Source organism: Notechis scutatus, chromosome 2 (assembly GCF_049901735.1).
Source record: "Notechis scutatus isolate UNSWTSFEM ecotype Mainland chromosome 2, rNotScu1.2, whole genome shotgun sequence".
Classification (NCBI taxonomy): Eukaryota; Metazoa; Chordata; class Lepidosauria; order Squamata; family Elapidae; genus Notechis; species Notechis scutatus.
The window spans coordinates 136,208,035-136,230,971 of NC_142010.1; the positions used below are offsets into that span (position 1 = coordinate 136,208,035).

A 22,937-nucleotide genomic window follows, 5' to 3' on the forward strand; every position below is an offset into this window, starting at 1 on the left:
AGAAAATCACTCAGAAATTAGCTTAGTCATCTTACATTCTACTCAAATAATATATTTGCCTTAATGACTTTAGCCTCTCACGCTATAGCCCAGACTGTTTTGGAGACTATTTTGACCCTGGCACGATTTAGGACGAGAGGTAGTCTTCGACTTATGATCAAAATTGAGCCCAACATTTCTGTTGCTAAATGAAAACATTTGCTAAGTGAGCTTTGAAACCTTTTGTGACCTTTCTTGCCACAGTTGTTAAGTCCATCACTGCAGCTGTTAAATTAGTAACACAGTGAAGTGAACTTGGCTTCACCATTGCTTGTCAGAAGGTCACAAAAGATGATCACATGACTCCAGGACACTGCAATCATCATAAATATCAATCAGTTGCCAAGCATCTGAATTTTGATCACATGACCATGGGGATGCTGTATGTGAAAAATGGTCATAAGTCACTATTTCAGTGCTGTTGTAACCTTGACCGGTCACTAACTATTGTTAGTGTTGTTGCCACTAAATGAACTGTCATAAGTTGAGGACTACCTGTACTTTGATCATTGGGAAGGTCAAAGGGCTCAGAAGCTTTTGGGGGTGGGAAAATAATCTTTAGTCTACCTCTTCCAAGGCCTCTCTCTAGAGCCAAACCTTTCCACTGAGAATTTCAAATAGAGAATTCAGTTTTTAGCCTGAAAATCACATGTTAACTATCAAGTCAGAAGGTTAGGCAATTAGCCATTCTATACAAATAAGAAATTTTTTTTTTAAAAAAAAAAAACTATTTTGGGATAAGATGTAGATATTTGGCTTTCAAAATCAAAGGATAATTTTAGAAAGGAACTAATTTCAGCATTTGTGCTATTCAAAATTAGGTTAAGAGTATTATTTACAATTCCTAAGTTTTAGAATTACATGTATCTTCATTTGGAGGAAAAGGTGCTGGTTTTAATTTCTAGCTGTCTTCATCATAGTTGAGACTTAGCCATCAAGATTCTAGTCAGCTAGACTTTTAGACAAAGTACTGTTCTTGTTATATTTTCTTCCTTTCATCTGTTCCTACTTTTGCATTTCCTAGTAACTGGCTCAGCATTTTCAATCCTGCTTGCCACATCAACCAACATTTCCAGGCTCTTATCATGGCTTTGTAAAAATTGAATGAGAAAAAATACTCAAGGGAAAACCACAGCGTTTTGATCTGATGTGTTTAAATTAAAATTCTATGCAGAATAAAGCAGATGACTGCATTGCCATAACAAACTGTTGAGTTATCTCAAATATTTGATGTGTTTGCACAACTCCTTCACAAAGCAGAGTTGGGGAGGGAGGCAAAAAAAAAATCAAAGTAACAATCAGAGCCCTTCCTTTTTGTTTAATGTGTATCATATTCTGAGTATTTTTAACTTGCCTTGCAGGTGTCCCGCCTACCAAAATGTAGAGGTTAAGAAGTGCACTAAAATATTCAGTTCCACCTGTTTAAGTGATATCAAATTGTTCTGTGAAGCAAGGAAAAAAATTAAAAAGGAAAATATAGCTTTATTGAAAAATGTTACTTCCTTCCTGCTCTAAAGAGAAGCTCATAATTCAGCCAATATTTATATTGTAACCTCAAACACTTCTCAGAAATGATAGCTTCTCCCACTATTTTCCGCATCCAGCCAATATTGTGAACCTTATGCATCGGATAATAGAGAATGAAAACTTGCCTAGATGTCTGGATAAACATGAGCATGTATCTCTATAGCAGGGGTGGAGAACAATGCCTCCTTTATGATTGTGGGCTTCAACTTCCAGAATTCCTGACCCAGCATGGTTGGCTCAAGAATTCTGGGAGTTGAAGTCCGCAAGTCATAAAAGGCCCATTGTTCCCCACCCCCTGCTCTACAGGTATGGGTTTGTGTGCAGATAGGAATAGGTGGAAGGAAGAGGGAATAGCCTTGAAGGACACAGGAAGAGGTGCTATCAAGATAATGCCCTAATAAAAGGGACTTGAGCCTGTGCCAGGAAAGTAATATGAGTAAATGTCTCAATGAGCCCTTCTCTAGTTCCCACAAAGACAAAAGGAGAGAGGACGAAGCATACTCAGACTTGCAATTATTATAGCATTATAAAAAAAGTGGTCCTGATCTTGTCAATATTGGTTTCCTAGTCTGGTCTACCATGAAAGGCTGATCTTATGGGTGGTGCATGTGTGTGTGTACAATTCTGATTTTGCTGATGACCTTGGGGCTGAAAAGGTAATCCATTCCTATAATTGGAATACTATTGCCTACCTCCAGCATAGAATTTTACAGCCAAAAATTGTTAGATGATTAGGGCTGCCATATTGGACAGACTTAAGTCAGCTTGAGGGATGTGTGTGAGATGAACAAGAAAAGATTTCAAAGCATCAAAGAAAATGTTTGGCATATGGGGAGGAGGATCGATTAATGCACACAGATATTCACGTGTATCATATGTCTAGAATTGTTAAGTCGTGATGTGGGCAATTTCCAGGAATTCTTTCAGCCAAAATTGGCTATAATAGATTGACAGGTGTGGCATTGCACAGGATTTTTAATCAAGTTTATAAAATTGTCTGTCCGTTTGAGTCCTTTTGGGGAGTCACATTCAATCCAGAGTCATGTCCATGGAAATTCTCAATCATCCAGGTCACAGTTGTCCCAAAAGGTGCTTTTCCAAAAGGCAACTGGACTTTCTTGGACTCTTCCTTGCTTCTCATCCAAGAAGCTTCTTCAGTTCAATTCACCTCAGGACTGAAGAAGTTTCTTAGATGAGAAGCTAAACATTTTCAAGGAAAAAAACTAAGAAGGCCCACTTGCCTTTTAGAAAAGCACCTTTGGAATTCAGAGGCATCTTCTTCTTCTTTATATATTTATTTATTGATTAAATTAGTTTGCTGTCCATCCCACAGCCAGTCGAGTCTTATGTGGAGGATAAAGCAATCCTGAAAAATGTTTTCCTACACCAATACTGAAGAATGAAAGAATGCCCAGAAGCAAAGCTAAATGCAGAAAGGCTTGAGCTCCACTGGCGCATAGAATAAATTATTAACTTTATCACTGAGGAGACACATTAATAAATAGGTGTCTGCCACAGATAAGTGTTTCTGCTTCATCTTACCTAGCTAGATCCTGGGGTACAAACTCACCTATCAAGTTTCTGAAATTTGAATTTCATTAAGAACTGAATACCACCTTCTGTTATAATAACAGTTAGACAGCTTCAGAAATAATATTTTTAATTATTATTATTATTATTATGTATTACCTCAGTTATTACTTTGGAATAATAGATAATGTACCAAAAATGAATACGCCCTCAGTGTATGCCTGCCTCCATTGAGAAATTACAATGGGTTCTTAATTGTTGCAGATTTACAGTAGAAAATGATGTTACAACAAGCTTATACTTCCAAAAATCAGCCATGAAGCCCTCCACTTGTCATGTTCATGTAGTGTATTTTGGAAGTGGCTACCCTTTTTAGAGCTGTATGCAACAAATTCTCATTTTAATGTATAGCAATAGCACTTAGACTTATATACCGCTTCACAGTGCTTTACAGCCCTCTCTAAGGATGGAAGGCTGAGTCAACCTATGCTGATTACTGTACATTTAAAATGACAATAAAGTTATTATTCTATTCTATTAAGAGAAGGAAATGTATGTGTCACCCAGCTTCTAGGTGAAGTCTGCTTCATTAATCTCTCTTCAAGGAAGGGGAAGTGGGGAGATGTCACGATGAGAATTACATACTTGAATAATTTCACAGTGATGTCATGATGTATCAGTCTGACATCATCATTAGCCTGAGTTTTTCCTTTATGGAAGATAGACAGGTTGGAAGATGTTTGGAATTTCTCATTCTATGAACTGAAGTATATGTCTGTTAGTCTTTTGTCTTTTTCAGTTTCTAGTGCTGATGGATCCAATTTTCTTTTAGAACTGTTATAATTTTTAAGAAGGATCTTTTGATAATCCTGTCTCTCACAGCCAAAACAATAATAATGGTTCATCATTTTATAGAGCTCATTGTCAAGTAAGTCCATTCAACTTTAAATAACTAAATAAATGCATAAGAAGTCAAGAACTCAAACTACACATATTCTCTTCTAATGTCTTTCTCAAAAACAACTCCTGATTATCCTAGGCTTCATTCATTATACTAGCATAATTGAGAGGGAACAAGAAAATATTCCAATCTTATGTTATATCTTCCCCTTAGTATTTAATACTTGCATCATGCCTTCTAGTGCTCTAGAAGCTATTAAAGATAGTTCTATTTCCACATATCATTTGATTAAACACTTGGTTCTTGTCCTCACTATTTAAATTTCCTTTAACTTTAATTAACATTTTTTGTATCTGCTTTCGTTACAAGTTCATTTTTCTCTGTTCTTATTACCATCATCACATTTTTTGTAATTTTGATATTGGATTTCATTATATATGGTTCATTATATTTTTATTTCTATTTCTATTAAAAACAGAAATACAAAGAATACAATATTCTTCAATGTCATATGATAGAATAGAATTATTCTATGACATCTTAATTGCTTTATGTATGTTTCCTTATCAGCTTTATTATAAACTGCCATGAGTCTGTTTTGATTCAGCAGGAGAAATCATCGATCAATCAATCACAGGTAAATGTAACTGGAAAGAGTTTTAATTCTTTATTCATTGGCTGGAGAGAATAATACAAGTTTTTGACAACATGCAGTCCCTAATGCAATACTATCAAAAGATTATGCATCATGGCAAGAGGCCAACATCCCCAAACACTTCAATTGTAGAAAGCAGAATATTTGAGAATTCAACTCCATGAAAAAGAGTAGTTTGAATAGCTTTAAAAAAATACTCCAGCCCCTCTCCTAAAACAATGCATTTGTTTTCCAGTTAATACAAATTTGTGAATAAAACATCAGTATAAAATTTTAGTAAGAGAAAAAAAAAGCCAGTGCCAAAAATACATGGAAAAATGGTGGACTTGACAGAAAATGATTCTGTGGCAAATATCTTGCTTAAAGTAATAGATTCACCAAAATACAAATAGAGAATGGGTTACTAGTCATGGACATAGTTCCAAAGGGTTTAGGAGACATTTTTGAATTTTTATTGTGCTGTCAGGATCTATGACCAACTTTATAGTAGATGGATTGCTGAATGTTAAAAATAAGACTGTCCCAATCTCTTTAAAAAAGCCTTACAGCCTGAGGGTAGCACAGTACCCCAGAAGTTCCTACTGGTCCCGCATAACACACCCCTGCAGGACTCCCTAGTGATCCAGAGTAACACACTGTTGCAGGACCTCCTGCTGGTCCAGAGTAACACACACCCCCTACTGCACCTACACCTACAGAGGACAGGTTCCCTTCAGCTGAAACCCCCCTTGGGGCTCCTGCCCTAGAGCACCACCCCGCATCTCCCAATGGAGCAATCCCTGAGGATTCATAACCTTCACGGGGGTAGCTTCCATCGGGGAGATCCCCTACCACAGCCGTAGACCTATATCCCCTTCCTCCACCGCAGACGGATCCATAGGCGGTTCGTGTGCTGAATCCTGCACCTGGGCCATAGCCAGCACCTCTACCAGCCTCTTCTGTAGAGGAGCGGCGCATGCCTGCAGAGAGATTACCAGAGCTGGACTCATTCCTATAGCTATGCCCTCTTCCTTGGTGGAACTCTGTATCTGCTGATACATTCCTGGGAACTGTATTGCTCCTTCCAATACTTTGATCAAATCCAGTACTTCTGGAGCTGTAGTTCCTATTGCTTCTCCCCTGACTTTCCATTCCATATCCTTTACCAAATCCCCTATCATATCCTCCACCCAGAGGACCATATCCACTTGAAAATGGGAATCCAGCTGCATTCACTGTTCCGGGTTTGATCACATCTGTAAGAAAAAGTAGAAAAGTCAACTTGTGTGATCCAGAGACCTATGGAAACCTATTTCCCACCTTATCTTTGAAATACGATTGCTTTAATACTTTCAAGAATGTGTAATGAAAGTGATAAATGAATCCCTTCTAACTCTTCTTCCAAAGTAAACTAAAATAAAAAAAAATACAGCTTTGCTGTAGAAAAAGTTTTCCCTCTAGAAAAAACCCGCACAAAAATGGGAATAAGCCGATTATAAGAAATAAAAAGACAACTATTTGGTCATACTAGCTAGAAAACCAATGCATCTCTCCTGCCAGGTCTTTAACTCTGGAGTTTGTTTAGGTTGTCGGTATTTTTTTCTTTGTTTCTTTTAAACAGGACTGTTATTGTGCAAAGGTTATTTGGATTGAACTTTTCTATTTTTACTGATGTGATCCACCTTAACGGTGGATAGGAAAGTAATAATAAATAACCAAAAAGATGCAGAGAGGATGGAAGATTTAGATAATAACACAACTATTGCAGCCTGGAGGAAAATTATACACACATCAACTGATGAACATGGACCAGTTCAAATCCTAATCTTGATTTTCCCAACAGAAGTGTTGTTGTGTTTTAGTCAGTTTTTAACTCATGGCAGGTCTCTGCAGTTTTCTTGGCAAGATTTCAGAAATGTGTTGCCATTGCTCTTTCCTACAGTTTAGAGAGAGGGACAAGGCCAAGGTCTCCCTATTGGCTTTATACTTAAGGTGGTACTAGAACTCACGGTCTCCATCTGGTGCCTTAATACCAGCTGGCTCAAACTGGAACTATAGCATACATGCAGTCCCTAAAAAGCATATAACTGATGATATAACCCACCATATTTTCATGCTTTTTACTTACCTATACAGACAGGATTTCCTAAGTGTATCCTATGGGGAGGAAAAAGAAGATTCCATTGCAATCAGATAGCCTGATGACTTATTTCAGAAAGACATCCCAGTTCCTTGTCCTGCCCATGGCCTTTTGTAATTGTAATTTTGGAATAGCAATAGCACTTAGACTTATATATCACTTTATAGTGCTTTACAGCCCTCTCTAAGCAGTTTCACAGAGTCGGCATATTGGGCCCACCAAACAAGTTGGCTAATTTTTCTTCATTTTATCTGAGGCGGGTTTGGCTTATAAAACTATTGGAATACGCTTATTCAGAAAACCATAAATACAGTACTCCTTAACTTACAACCATTTGTTTAGTGATGGTTCGAAGTTAAGGTGACTTATGTTTGTCACCCTTACGAATGTTGCAGCATCCTCATGGTCATGTGATCAAAATTTGGATGCTTGGCAACTGGTTCACGTTTATGACATTTGCAGTGTCCCAGAGTCATGAGGTTGCTTTCTTTGCAACCTCCTGACAAGCCAAATCAATGGGGAAGCAAGATTCACTTGACAGTTCTATTAGTAGTGTAACAGAGTGATTCACTTAGCAACTGTGGCAAGAAAGGTCATAACATGGGATAAAATTTGCTTAACAACTGTCTCAGTTAGCAGCAGAAATTTTGGGCTCAACTGCGGCCATAAATTGAGGACTAGCTGTATACAATTATTAAATCCTGACACATCCACCTACTGGTTTATGTCCAACAATGACAGAGGAAGAAAAACCGTCTTAAAACATAGGTTATTTGAGAGGGGTGGGCAGTAGGAAGAACGAATACAATGATATGGCCTTTCATGCCTAATTATAGACATGCCAAAGATCTGATCTGAAAGCCAAACCTAACATTAGCTAAAAGGTTTCCACCTTGAAAAAGCTAGAGTCCATGAAGGGGATACTACTGTAAAAAAAAAAAAATTCAAGACAGAATTTGCCCTGTGGCTAAAGTTTATTTAAGGAACAAATTTCTGCCTCGGGAGAAATACTAGGTTCCTTCTCAGCTGACAAAGTTGCCTGAGTTAAAAAGGAGGAGAAAAGAATCTGAAGGAGTTTCACATTTCATTTGGGATATATTGAATGTCAGGACTCCGACATACACCCCCATTCAAATCATAAGTCTCTAGCCGCATCTCTCAGAGTAAAAAAGATTGATTTATTTGGAGTTAACATGTCGGTGTTTCCCGGTTGCAGCGGACTCTGACACATCATTCATTTCACCCTTGACCCTGGTCTTCCCCCCACTCTCTGGATATATATTCTCCAATGAGAACACATCCATAGCCAAGAGTCATCAATCATGCTCTCCAGTAATAATTTTGTGTGTCAGAAGCTTCGGTTGCCAAAGCAATTATCTGAGGCATTTGAAGAATGCATTATGTTCCCCCACTCTCTTTCTGCTGGCAGCTAAAAAGACCAAAGCAGTATCTTTTTAGTTGACATTGAATGTCATTCATAGTCACCTGCTCTCCTCTCCCTCCAGCAATGTCTTATAGGTAGCAATTTCAATGTCGAGAGCGAGCTTGGTGTTGAGAAGCTCTTGGTAATCCCTTAGCAGCCTTGCTAAGTCATCCTTGGCCTTCTGTACAGCAGTTTGCAGATCGATATGCTTATCCCGGGCATCTTTCAGAGTACAATCTCCATGCTGCTCAACCTCACAAATGGATGTTTGGAAAGCATTAACCTGTTCAGAACAGACAAGCAAAGTCCACACTGAATCAATGAATGAGAAAATGGCACCGCGGTGCATGCCCGTTTGTAATAACACAAATAAGGAAAAAGAAACGCATGTTTAGCATGTCAGATTGTGGACTTGAATAGCCAATAACCAATAGCCAAAAAAACAAAAAAAAGTCAAGGCTAAAAATTGAGAAGCATTTTAAGTTTTTGGTGTTTTGAATTTAGAATTGTGAGAAAGCATCCAATCAAAATGAAACAATAGTTGAGCTAAGCAGAAATTAACATTAGATTGAAAATGTCTGAAGGAAGAAATGAAAGCAACATCCACATTAAAAAAAAGAGATGAAAATCACCATAATTGCAACGACAGAGAAAGGAAAGAGCAGAAGGAAAAATACTGTCCAGGAGGGCCTGATAGGAAGAGAGAGAGAAATGAAGTGACTAATATAGACAGAAAAATTGGAATAGGATGTAAAAAACGAAAAACACAAAGAACTTGGCCACAAAATCCAACTTGTTCAATAAGCAAGAGGAATTTAGTATCCTACAGTAAGAACAGTAAATATTAAAAATATGGAAACCCAGCCATACAAACATCAGTGCTTTCTTTCATTCTTTGTATTCATTTTCAACTCTGTTTCTTGACTTTCAATTTCTTCGCTCACAAGTTTGGATCAAGGGAATAGACTGGCAAATCATCCATTGTCAGGAAAATGAGAAATTATTCCCAAATAAAGTAGACCAACAATAATGTAGATTTGCTTAAAGGACTTACTTGTGTGTAATAGCTTTCACTGTCAATAAAAATAGATCACAACTCAATTTGGAGAAGAAAACTAACTAGGCAACCTCCACACCTGCTAAGCCTGTTGCTCAGGTATTGACCATTGGTGGACAACTTCAGGGGCCCTGTCTTGCCATCTTCTGGTTCCTTATCTTTAAATTTGACCTTGGTTGAAGATTCCTCAAACAGAAGGGGCCTTAAATTACTAATTCAAATAGAGATTGTCCTCTACCAAACAGGAGGAGGATTATAATCTCATAATGAAACCAATCAAGAACAATTGTGGAAAAGAGAATCTGTTAAAATCACCACTACCTTTACATCTATGGCAGGGGTGTCAAATCAGCATTGTAGTTCTCCTCTGTGGGCTGGTTGGGTGGGGGAAATGGGATGAACACCTCCTGTAGCACTTTGATGGCCAAAATGGGGCATGGGAGGGCACACGTGACCCATGCATGGTCCCCTCTGTGCCCCATTTTGGCCATTAGGGTGCTGCAGGAGGTCATCCAGGCTGAAAACCAGCCATATGGGGCTGCATGTGGCCCCATGCATCTGATTTTCACTAGCAGAGGCACTGCGGTCTGGTCCTTTGCTATTTCCAGGCCAGTCCCGTGGGCCAGATTTAAGCACCCCATGGGCCTTGAGTTTTACACCCCCGATCTAGGGGGAAACAAAGAATTTTGTATTTATAGGATTTTCCATCCATTGAATCAGAATAGAGCTGGAAGGGACCTTGGGGGTCTTCTAGTCCAGCCCCCCTGCTCATACAGGAAATCCTACCTATACCATTTCATTTTGATGGAAGCCATGGTGACACCACGCATGTCACAATGCCATCACACGCAAACTATGCAAATTACATAATTCAGGTCAGTCGCTTCGTGATGTTATGATGCGAATGTATGTGTGATATCACCCCATTCCTAAGAGGTCTGTAAGGGGCATGCATAAGAGCACCAACGTGCCTACTGTCCCTGTCCTAAGGTCCCCTATTATTCGTACCCATTTCATGTACATTTAATCATGTTTCCAACTATATCTGTTATCTAAAACATGCTTGTCAAAATAAATAAATAATAAACAAACAAATATCACTCATCTTCCCATAGATGCCCAAGCTTGCTTTTATTCTTGTTTAAACTATTTTACCTCAAAGAAGTCCTGTTGCCTGACATAAACAGAGGATATAAATATTCCTGTCATGTGTGAAGTTGTAGGGACAGTACACAAACCAGCAGGAGTGCTAATGCTATTATGGAGGGCAGTTGAGATTAAAAAAAACAATGGCAATTTCCACAAATTGCCAATGTTTTACTAAGTGCTAAACATAAACAGCATATTTCAACCCTCGTGGAAGCATTCACAAAAAATATTGACAAGTTTGGACTCCGTAATGAGGTTTTCAGAAATGACAATAGGTATATTGAAACAAAGGGATGAGGAATAACACACCAGGGTTGCCCCTACCTGTTTTTTTATAATATCAAATTCAGACTGCAATTTATGAACCAGACGAGTCAGATCTGCAATCTCTTGCTGGTTGATCTTCAGAGTTTGGGAATATTTTCCTCTTTGTTGCTGAAGCTCCTGGAACTGATATCCAAGACAATTTTTTTTAAAAAAATAAATAAATCATGTTAATAATATTTCCACCACATGTCATTTACATCTTGATAAGTTCCTATTGGATTGTGAGGACAATCCAAAAGCCTTAATAAGCAAAAGTTCTCAGTGGGGGTCCTAGGCATTCCCAACTTCAGCCTGTTTTGACCTAAGGGACATGCTAAAGAGAACAGGGTCAAGAGAAAATTTAGGTGGACAAAAATGGTGGGACAGAGAAAAAGGAGCATGCATTAATATTTCGTGAATTAAGTATTGTTCCTCTGGAACAAACCAAGGAGATGTTTTGGAGAATGACAGAGAAAGGATGTGAAAAATGGAATGAATTCCATAAGACCCATATAGTTTTCCAAGCAGATGCAAAGACCGCATGCCCCTGTAACTTACTCGGTTTTCATAAAAAGCATTAACTTCTTCTTTGCTCCCTTGGGCAACATTTTGATACCATGCTTCCACGTTTTTGATGATGCAGTCAATGTCCAAGTCTCGGCTGTTGTCCATTTGCAACAGGATGTTGGTGTCATGAACATTGTTACCGAGCTGTGCTAATTCCTGCAAAATCATAGAAAATCTGTGGCTGAACCAGGTAGGAAAGGCTCTCACACCTTCAGGGCAGGGGTGGGATTCTACAGGTTCGCACCTATTCGCTAGAACTGGTTGTTAACATTCTAAGCAGTTCGGAGAACCGGTTGTTAGAAGAAATTACTGGCCTAATCCTGTAAGGCAGGAAGGAAACATTCTGGTGTTGCTTACAGAAACTGCCTCTCCGTTAACCTTTATTACATTCTTGGCAGGACTAGACTTCCTGTCTCAGGAACTTCTATGGAGTTTTTTTCCACTCCTTTGCTGGTACTTTGCTTGTGTGGAGTGACCATTCAAAGCACTGAAAAAAGTGACTTATGACCATTTTTCACACTTATGACTGTTGCAGTCGTAACAATCCTACAGTCATGAGAGGCCAGGCGAGGAGATGCATGCCTCGATGTGAGTGATGTTGAGTTGGCCACACCCACCAGTCACATGCCCACCAAGCCATGCCCACCAACTAAGCCACACTCACAGAACTGGTTGTTAAAAAATTTGAATCCCACCCCTGCTTCAGGGTGACATTAACATAAAACCAAACCATGACATATGATTTGACTGTAACAGGGGCTTCCCCAAAGCTACTACTTTAAATGAAATATGTGAAAGTATCCTGTTCGCTGATTTAGTGAAGCATATTCTTCAACTTTGAATAAGAACGTTGCAACTACAACTGATTATTTTCCTGACGAAACCTCTGCTGCTCTATATACTGTATATTCCTCCTGTCTTTTAAAATCCTTCCCACTGGGCTTGTACCAGGCCAGATTGAGACCAACTGATGTCCTAAGCAGTACCGAATGATGGTGCCTCTTGGCCCTTCCATTGCTTCACTGTCAAAACATTAAAAGAGCTGTGGTTGCAGAGCAGTTAGAATGCAATATTACAAGCAAACTCTGCCCACAGCCAGGAGTTCGATCCTGACCAGCTCAAAGTTGACTTAACCTTCCATCCTTCCAAGGTTGGTAAAATGAGGACCCAGATCACTGGGGGCAATACGTGGACATTTGTAAACCACTCGGAGAAGTCTGAAAAGCAATGTGAAGTGGTATATAAAATGCTATTGCTATTAAGTCTCAAAAAGCACCAAAGAAATTAACATTCTTTCATGCCATCCCTCAAGTTGAACCTGACAACTATATTATATATAATACACACACACACACAAAAAAAAATAGCAATAATTTGTAATATAATTTGTACTTAGTTATAACTAAGGCAATAGAAAAAAATGCAGATACAGAAAAAGTCTCTGTTGTGTCCCTCTTCCCTTGATGGTCAAAGCACATGATTGTTTTACTTAATGGTAAAAAAGTTTGGCTTGCACCTTGGAGTGACAATTTTGTGTCATCCTGGTGACTATTTTGCCTTCTCATATTGCTCAAGGCTAAGGTTGTTTTGAGGCATGCTGGAAATAAAAATGGTGGCTACCATTGTATCCCCCCAAAAAAAACCAAAAATACTGTGAGGGACATTCGCTCCTATAGAAGCTCAAGCCATTTGAGGGAAGTATATTCTGAGATACTTCAACCCAACTCTAGGAGCATTGCTTGGTTGCGCTCATAGGAAAGCTAATTTATTTATCTAATTTCTACAGCCAAGTGAGTCTGGGGGGCTTACAATTCTAAAACAATTTTAAAAATTTAAAAGACAATGAAAACTAAAAAAAAATCCACAAAATCAATAAATATAAACTGTGACTATGAAGATTAATCAACCAATAGTAAATCCAAGTAACGGGGCCCTTCGTAAATTATTTTGACAGAGTTGGAGCCACTTCTAAGAGATTTTATTTTCCTTTCTTGTAATCTTACCATTTTCTGTCCATCAGTGGGCATTGCTTTTTTATATAATGAATACAGGAAGATGAAAAAAACGCCTGTGAATCTAATTTTATCCAACTGTTTTTATTTAGAAAATTATAGATCACTGTAAGAAGGATTCCTGTCCTTCCTGGTCTTTCCTATTCCTGGTGGCATGCGAAACCCAAATTAACAAGAAAGCTTGTTTGGACTGGTGGAATACATGTTCATATTCTTTCCCTGGTGAGTCAATTCTATCTGAAATAATCCCAGGGTTGTTCTTACCTCCGCGTAGATACCGCTGCGAAATTCCAATTCTCCGCTGAGCAAACGTACTTTCCCCTCCAGTTCTGACTTGCTCAGAGAAATGGAGTCTACATCCTGAAGATGATAGAAGAGTTAATTAAACATTTTTTTAATTTGGAAATATTGTCTATGTCCAGGCAACCCTATCATTAGACAGAGCAGGAGGGTAGATCCTTGGGGTGCAACTGGAGATAAATAGAGCCTGACATTTTCACTTAAAGACCCAGATGCATATCCCAAAGAATCTATTCTAGCCTGTCTTGGCTTAACTGAATGCCCTCAATTCACAACACTGGAGAGGCTGCTGACTGAAGTGGGAAGGTAAACCCATTTGAAAGCTGGTGGGGTTTTGGTTTGCTCAAAATAGAGCAAAATAAATTATAAAAACAGGCAGCAAGGAAGTCTGATGAAATAGAAAAGGAAAGTAGGACAAATATTCCATACTATCTTCCCCATTCAAGGATGTCACACAATTTGGGGTATCTTCTTGGACTGGCAACTGTGTCCAGGAAGGCCTGTGTAACTTCATCTGGTGTGCCAGTTGCAGACTTTCTTAGATCAGGGGGCTTTTCAGACAATCACTCCTGTCTTAAGTCACCTCACAGCTCTGTTCGCACTGTACTTAATGCCATCCATATAGGCCGTTCAGAAGCTGCCGTTGGTTCATAATGAAGCATTGTGGGCAATGGTGAGCACCTCCGCTTTGGGAGCTGCACAAGTTGCCAGTTTACTTCCAGATGTTATTCAAGTTGCTGATCATTGCCCATAAAGCCCAATATGGCACCAGGCCTGATTACTTGAGTGACTGCCTGTCTTCCATGGCCAAACCTATCTGGCAGAATTGGCATGCTCTGATATCTTTGATTTTAAAAATGTCATATATCAGGACTCTGGAAGATCACTTCTCTGTAGCAGTGCCTGCCCTCTGGAATGAGATTTTCCTGAAATTTGAACAGCCTCTTCACCCTACTGGTGTCTTGAAGGATCTTCACACAGGTCTTTTGAGGGCATGAGTGAAACCCTCTTTAGTTTGTGTTTGATTTCCCTCATCTGTATTTGTTCCGGCTCTATTATACTTTTCAAAATGCGGGGATCTGAATTGTTCCCAGTGTTCTGGATACTGTTACATACTGGATACTGCACACTGTTAGCAGATTTACTTTTGATAGAAGTTAAGACAAAAGCAGACCACCTTGTGTGTTTTTTCTATGATGAAAATGTGAGGATGCCTTTCGTTTCCTGGCGAAAAAAAGAGAGAGGTCCATCTATCATAGGTAAAATGGCACCTTAAGAATCACTGATTGGGGAATATGGCTAGATGGGGGGTTGGACTAGATGACCTACAAGTTCCCTTCCAACTCTGATTACCTGTAATCTGTAAGTGATTTCTTACAGCAATAGAGAATGGGTATGGTCCCTGGGAAGGGAGGGAGGGAGGGAGGAAGGGAGGAAGGGAGGAAGGCCTTCTTTCGCAGTAGAATTTTAGTTAGTTTAAGTCACTAATCCAGAAATCTTACCTTCTTGAGCAGCACAAATTCATTTTCTGCATCTGTGCGTCTTTTGACTTCCTGTTCATATCTGTGGAAACATGGAATAAGAGCTGTGTACCATTCGAAGCATGACTCTCTGTGAGTCATCGCAAGCCAAAAAAAGGTTAAAGACTACCTTTCCCATAAAATGATATGAAGTAAATTTATACAGAATTTTCAAGATTTTTATGAATGCATTACAGGACATTATCTCCTGTAGATTATATTACATTAATTCCACCTTGCTTTAACTCCCTTTTTAAGTCTTTTAAATATTTTCCAGTTCACAAGGCATGAAAGCAAAAGTTGAAAAAAAAACCTTATTTCAATTTGCGTAGCTGGTCTCTTCTTTTTAATTGAGACAATTGCTATGTGCTTCGAAAGTATTGAATAAAATGAGTTACTTAGCTCCATGTTAGTGCCAATGGGTACTCCAGCTGAGAACATTAAAGAATCTGAGACTATATCTTTTTTTCCCTCCTGATCACCCTTACTTGCACTTGATGTCCTCCACCACTTGTTCAATAGCAGCATTTTCGTTTTTTAGATGATCTTGGGTATTTAATAAACACTCCAGTTCCTTTCTCATGTTGTTGATGAAGTTGTTGTAACACGGTTCAAGGCTTTTCTTGGCTGGAATGACCTGTTCTTGCAAAAGGTTCCATTTGGTCTCAAGTACTTTGTTTTGTAGCTCTAGGTTTCGGACCTATTTCATAAACCAGAATCCAACAATATCATAAATTAGAGAATGGTTCAAGACTTAACTATATTTCTGAAATGAAATTTACTTTGGTCTGCTTTCATTCTATATACATTTCATTAAAATTAAATATAGTTAATTATGGATATGATTCCTCTCTAATTATGTGTTTATTAATTTCTTACTTCTATCATAGTACACATTACAATTTCTTAACCTCTAGAGATCTCTGGGACCAGAGGCCAATCTTCTGAAGTTCTGGAGCTTTAGGATATGCACTTCCAAGACAAACAATGAGGCATACTGTGTATCCACAGAAAAGGAAAGAGGGACCCAAATACACATGTGGTCAATGTTATCATCACATACTGTGATTCCAAAAAGACTTTGGAGTACAAAGACCTAATGGTAGCATCTGAATTATCACTAATCACTAATTATCACTAATGCATCATCAGTTTGGCATCGCAGTGGTTTGCTTGGTTGTTGCTGGAACCCTTTTCTCTTTGAGTAAGCTGAGTTACAAACTTTATTAGTATTGAATTGCGTAGTCCAGTGATATTTTAAGTATCATAAACATTTACAGCAAAATGCATATTAAGCACATATAACAATGCACATTGTAAACATATTTTTGCTAGCAAAGTAAGTCATGTATGAAAAGTTCTAGAAAGCCTAAGTCTCAGTAAAATCAGGGGTGGGTTTCTACCGGTTCTGTCCACCTCTGTAGAACCAGTAGCTCTGAAGAGCAGCAGACATAGAACCAGTTCTATGTCTGCTGATATTTTTGCCCACCCGGGCTCTTACCTGATCTTTATTTCCTGATTTTTCACCTTCAGCTGCTGAACGAGGCACAGCTGCAGTTAAAAAAGCAGGAAAAGAGGGCTGTTTCAAAGGCTGTTTCTCTGCACACAGCATGCTGATAACGATTTACAGGCGTGTGGCTCACAGCGTGCAGGGAAGCTCGTAAATCCCGAACCGGTAGTTAACCCTGTCGTATCCCACCCCTGAGTAAAATGTTTAACACAGCTTTGTAGATAAGTCAAAATTGCTATTGTTTCTCATTATTGAAATTTCCCATATTAATTTTCCCAAGCATGGGGGCCAGGAAAGTAATTGAGCCCATGATGAAAGATGTTTTCATGAGACATTTTCATATGGTTGGAAACAATACTTTTTTAATATTATGTTTATATTTTATTTTAATTCTTCTAAGCTTTCCAGAGCTGTATTGCTGAGATGGGCATTTGTAGAAATAGATCTAAATAAAATATAAATAAATATCAATAATTGGAACACATCTCGTATGGTTCGTAGCAAGTGTGCTGGGTTGAGAGCCAAAATCCAACCCATCTGGTATATATCATACTGGCAAGAGTGCATTATGTAGTATTAAAAAATAAAATAATCCAAAACAGATTAAAAGAGCACATACTCTACATTCTTGATTTGCTTTTCCAATCGATATCACTGCATAGAATACTAAAGCTAGTTTCATTTGTAAACTATGAATCCTTTCCAACAGAAAAGTCCTTTCAGTACACTCATCTAGGAAAGTAAATTAAAGTTCCAATCAGAAAAAGAAAGAATACAGAGATAAATAAAAAGTCTAAAGGATCAGATGAAAATAATGATGCCAGACAAAGTAACCATCTTGTTTCCTCTAGCTTAGTATCTAAATGAAATCCATTGCTATATAAGTAGAAATATAAAGCCAAGAGTGTGCTAATAATTGACATATTTCTGTCTCAAAAATACATATTATATTTGGAGAAACTCTGTGTGTGTGTGTGTGTGTGTACATGTTAGATAGATGATAGATGATAGAGAAATAGATGATAGATGATAGATAGATCCACAGACAAACAGATATAGATAATACATGATAGAGACAGAGAGATAGAGAGATGATAGATGATAGATAGATAGATAGATAGACAGACAGACAGACAGACAGACAGACAGACAGACAGACAGACGGACGGATGGATGGATGGATGGATGGATGGATGGATGGATGGACAGACGGACGGATGGACAGATATAGATAGATGATAGATGATAGGTAGATAATTGATAAATATGCATACATAGGGAAGTTGTATACCAGATTGAATAGTAGGAAACTTGGGCACAAAATAAATGGATATTTGAAGGATATTTTTTTAAAAAAAATTAAATGATGACATGATGTAGAATCTCAAATGACAGACTAATGATTCAATAGATGGGCGAATGATCATGACTGGGCACAAGGTTTGGTTTACGCAGTAGATTCACATTTCAAAAGAAGCAATTTTTTAACATTGCTCTTTATTGAATAATTCTGAGTCAATGTTATTAGTTGCCAACTTTGAAAAGTAAACACTTAGACTTTAGTTCTATGTTGCAATCTCTCCTTAGAGTGAAAAAAGAAGCCCAAAGAGGATGTATTTGAGTAACAGTGGGAATTTTTCCCACCAGTAACCCCCAAAATCAAAGAGTGTACAATATTTTGGCTTGTGTATTTCACAGATGATCAAGCTCATCAGGAACCTATACCCTCACTTCCTGATACTTCCTCCAACAGAACAAGAAATTGTTCCAGTGTTATAGGCGGCATATTGAATGGCTCCCTTAAGTAAACCAATATGAAAGGAGAAAGAAGATTCCCCCAGTGCCATAGCTTTGTATTCTGGCTAACACAGACCAAGATTGCTTAAGAAGCAGCAGAAGCTCTACTATGGATCTCTCCATTTTAGAACTGCTCTCTGAGTTAAGTAACCGAGTGATCAACATATTAAATTTTAAGTTACTGAAATTTTATTGCTAAACAATCTAGTAAAAATGGGCATTAAAGAAAATGTGGAAATTCAGACTTTTTTAAAAAAAAGAATAGACCAAAGTATATTAAGAGATAAGATAATGTATGCCAAAAGCTGAAAGGATACCTGGTGAAATAGTTAACATATCTAATGTGACTACTGCGTTTTTCTTTAAAACACTTCGAGTCAAAGAGAAACCTATTTCCTCACCTTATCAATGAAGGAGGCAAACTCGTTGTTGAGGTTTTTCATCTCTTCTCTTTCATGATCTCGTAGAATATGTTCTTGAGGGTCAACTCCCACGGGCAATGGCTTCAAAAGCTTCTCATTGATTCTAACTCCATGGATGCCATCGCCCCTGCCGTTTGAGTATCCACCAAAAATTCCACAGCTTCCAGTTGGATCATAAACCCTAGGACCATAATGACCCATTGGGCCAACAAAGGCAGGGCTACCATGAGTTGCACAACCATAGTTGTAGCCACCATAATATCCAGGTTCGTAACCGCCAGTTGCAATTCTTCCTCTTCCACCTATGTTAGAAAGGCTTTGACTGCTGAAACCATGGACCCCACCTCTGCTGCCCATGGGATGGTACGCGGAGGCGACATAGGTCCTTTGTCCACTAAATCCACCAAGAGCAGAGACAGAGCTAAACCCTCTTCCCCTTAGGAAGGCATTCCTGGATGCTGACACCTGGTGAGTCATTGGGACAAGACAGGATGGTTGATCCAAGGGAACAGGTGCAACAGAAGCAAAGCAGAGCAGTGCAGTCCTCTAGCCCAAGACCTCAAAGCGAATGCTTATATACACTTGTGGAGATGTCCTTGATTGGTTTAGCATTTTAATTTAGGAACTTTCACAGGTTTGGCTTGCCTCAGGGACACAAGTGCTTTTCAAAGTGCAGATAGGAATTGCTTTGTTTGCAAGCTTTGTTCAGAACACATAATGTCTGAAAATTGTTTCCCTCACATTATTACAGGCTACGAAGAAAGTGAAGGAAGTTTTTTCTTCCTTTACTGACCACATTCAGTAAACTGAGAGTACGCATGTTGTTAGGATCCTATTTTACTAGTATCAAATAAGTTATAGTAGTATCAGTAAAAAGCATGCATAACAAAAAAAAAACCACCTAGATGTAATCAGTATATATACATAGTCATACCAAGGAGGAGAAAATTAGTAGAAATCCTATTTATAATTTTAAAAATGTTGTTTTTAGGGCAAAATGAACTCACAAAAAAGAACAATGTTAAAACAGAAGCATTTATTGTCTCCTAAGAATCCTATTCTTACAATTCATGGCTAACACAGAAGTTAAGGTTCCTTCTCCTAAGACCCACAAACACAAGCAAACACACACAAAAAATTCCCATAAATAAGAGTTTTATGAAACCCACCTCACAAAATAGTGCTCTGTGTTTTCAGTCATAGCAAACCCTACACCGACCTATCATCATCATCATCATCATCATCATCATCCTTATCATCATCATCATCTTAGCCATTGCCTATCCACTGCAGGATGAAGGCCTGTTCTGCATGTTTTTTTACTACCAGTTCTGTGGGCGTGGCTTGGTGGGCGTGGCAGGGGAAGGTTACTGCAAAATCCCCATTCCCTCCCCACCCCACTAACCTGCTTTCCAGTTCTGTTCTCCTGTGCAGGGCAACAAAGGAAGACCCAGCCGATCAGCTGGGACTCGGGAGGCAGAGAATAGATGGGGGCAGAGCCAGTCAGGGATGGTATTTACTGGTTCTCTGAACTACTCGAAATTTCCGCTATCGGTTCTCCAGAACTGGTCAGAACCCGCTGAATACCACCTCTGTTTCCAACCTATACAGTCTTGAGCTTTCTTTTGCCAATAAGGCCCGCAATACTTGCTGATGTCATTGATCCATTTTGTTTTAGGTCGCTTTCATGGATGCTTTTTATCAAGTGGGATCCATTCTATGACTACCTTGGCCCACCCGCCATCAGTTCTTGCTATGCTGCACCAGCCCATTTTCATTTCAATTCTTTTACCCTCTTGCTAATATCGTATACTTCAGTTTGTTCTCTAATCCACATATAGGTCTTTCTATCTTGTCTTGAAAAAGCCAAGCATGTATTTTTCCATGGCTCTTTGCACCACTCTTAGTATTTGTATGAATTGTGAAAATAGGGTTTCCATGTTTCACTGGCATATGTTAGAGCAGGTAGCACATACTGATTGAAAACTTTTCTCTTCAGGCATCGGGGGAGGTTGTTCTTGAAAATTATGCTTAGCTTGCCAAATGCCTGCCAACCACATTTAACATGCCATTTAATTTCCTTTATTGTATCACCTTCCATTCCATTCACTACGACATAAAATCATTATAAACCTGACAGAAAGGGAAATTTAAATATAAAACATTTTTATCCTTATAAAGGTGTGGAGCTGGATTAAAACTAAGAGGTGGAGAAGGGAAAATGTAGCCTTTCTTTTAATATTGAACTTCTGTCAACACCTATTATCACCATACTTAGGAGACAGGTAGTTTATTCATGGTCACAAATTATTCTTTGATGATGGGATTTTAGAGTTGAAGGAAAACTCATTCATTTTACTCTTTTCACATAGGCAGTAGTTAAAATATGAGTATCCACCCAACACTAAGTATTCCTAGCATTCAAATTAAGCACAGACTTGTTTTCAATATTATGGACTGTAGGAGCCAGACTACTAGTAGAGCTCACCACCAAGTAATTCCTTTGTATGTGAGTTTATTTTGTAAGTCCCTTTTTCTGTTTCCTATATTTAAGACACGCATCTATTTTTCGATCAGTTTTCAAGAAAACACAGAATTCATATGCACACAGTAATACAACACAAACAGTATGCCAAACGGAGCCAAAAATAAACTGGGAGCAGCTCAACAGAAGCATTTATTGTCCAGGTAATCAGCTTACAACCACAACTGGGATTGAAATTTCTGTTGCTAGCCAGGTCAGGTGTTAAGTGAGTTGCACCCAATTATATTACATTTCTGACTCCAGTAGTTAAGTGAATCACATGGATGTTAAGTGTTGTGAATCACATGGATGTTAAGTGTTGTGAATCACATGGATGTTAAGTGAATCACATGGTTGTTAAGTGAATCACATGGATGTTAAATAAATCTAATTTCAATGAAGGAGAATATTTGTAGCTCTGGGTTGAATTCATTTCAACCTCCTTGGTGCTCTCTGAGCTTGCGTGTTTTCTTGCAGATATTTCATTACCCTAACTAGGAAACATCATCGGTGCCAGTAAGGAGTGCTGTTGGCTGTCAGTTTGTATTCTAGTGGCTTGCCCTATCAGTGTGGGTGGGTGGGGGTGATCTTAGAGATTCTTTGGTTGGGCTGTTTATTGATGGCTCTTTGGCAGATTCATGACTGGGGTATTGTTTACTTGACTGTTGGTCTGAAGTTAACCTTGAAGTTAATCTATGCTGATCTGTTACGGCAGCACAGTGGTTAGAGTGCAGTACTGCAGGCTACTTCTGCTGACTGCAATTTGGCAGTTCGATTCTCACCAGGCTCAAGGTTGACTCAGCCTTCCATCCTTCCAAGGTCGGTAAAATGAGTACCCAGATTGTTGGGGGGGAATATGCTGACTCTGCAAACCACTTAGAGAGGGCTGTAAATCACTATAAAAGTGGTATAAGTGCTGTTGCTATTGCTATCTGGGTGCTGATTACTGGTGGAGAGGGGCTGGAGTCTTTTTTATCTCTTTTGGGCTGGTTGGCTCTTTTGCATCGTCTATAGATGTTGTTAATGTCTATGTGTCTATTGATGACTGATTTGTCAGAGTGCCAGGCTTCTAGAAATCCCCTGGCATTTTTGGACCTAGCCTGGTCTAAGATGGTCACACACAAATTATGGTTAGATCTGTATATAAGTTGTGAAATGAAAGAATTTTCATCATGCCTTCTGACTGCCAGCTGGTGTTCGTGGATGTGTTCTGCCAGTCTTCTGCCTGTTTGTCCTACATAGTGGTTGTTTCAGTTCTTACATTGTGTGTTGTAGATGACTCCTGTTATCTAATTTCCCCGGTTGACTTTCCTTGTTGGAAGGCAGTTGGGAAAGTCACAAATGGTGATCATGTGATCCCCGGGATGCTGCAAATATTATAACTACATTCTGGTTGCCAAGTGTTCGAGTTTTGATCACAAGATTGTGGGGATGAAGTTGTCATCAGTGCAAGGACTGGTCACAAGTCACTATTTTAGTGTCATTGTAATTTCAAATGGTTGCTAAATAAATGATTGCAATTCAAGAACTACGGGTAATCCCAATGCCATATCCTAGTTAATATCACCACAGCTGTATG

At 38.7% G+C, this 22,937-nt stretch overlaps 1 protein-coding gene across 1 annotated transcript; it reads right to left on the minus strand.

Moving 5' to 3' along the window:
* Nucleotides 1-4,824: 4,824 nt before the first annotated feature.
* Nucleotides 4,825-19,323, minus strand: LOC113422743 (keratin, type II cytoskeletal 7-like). The gene is made up of 9 exons (XM_026683873.2): nucleotides 18,814-19,323; nucleotides 15,594-15,805; nucleotides 15,088-15,148; nucleotides 13,550-13,645; nucleotides 11,265-11,429; nucleotides 10,725-10,850; nucleotides 8,257-8,477; nucleotides 6,760-6,788; nucleotides 4,825-5,887 (listed from the first exon to the last, which is right to left on the minus strand). Exons 1-9 carry the CDS (start codon nucleotides 19,309-19,311, stop codon nucleotides 5,184-5,186), a joined length of 2,112 nt encoding a protein of 703 aa, XP_026539658.2. The 5' UTR covers nucleotides 19,312-19,323; the 3' UTR covers nucleotides 4,825-5,183.
* Between the last annotated feature and the right edge of the window lie 3,614 nt (nucleotides 19,324-22,937).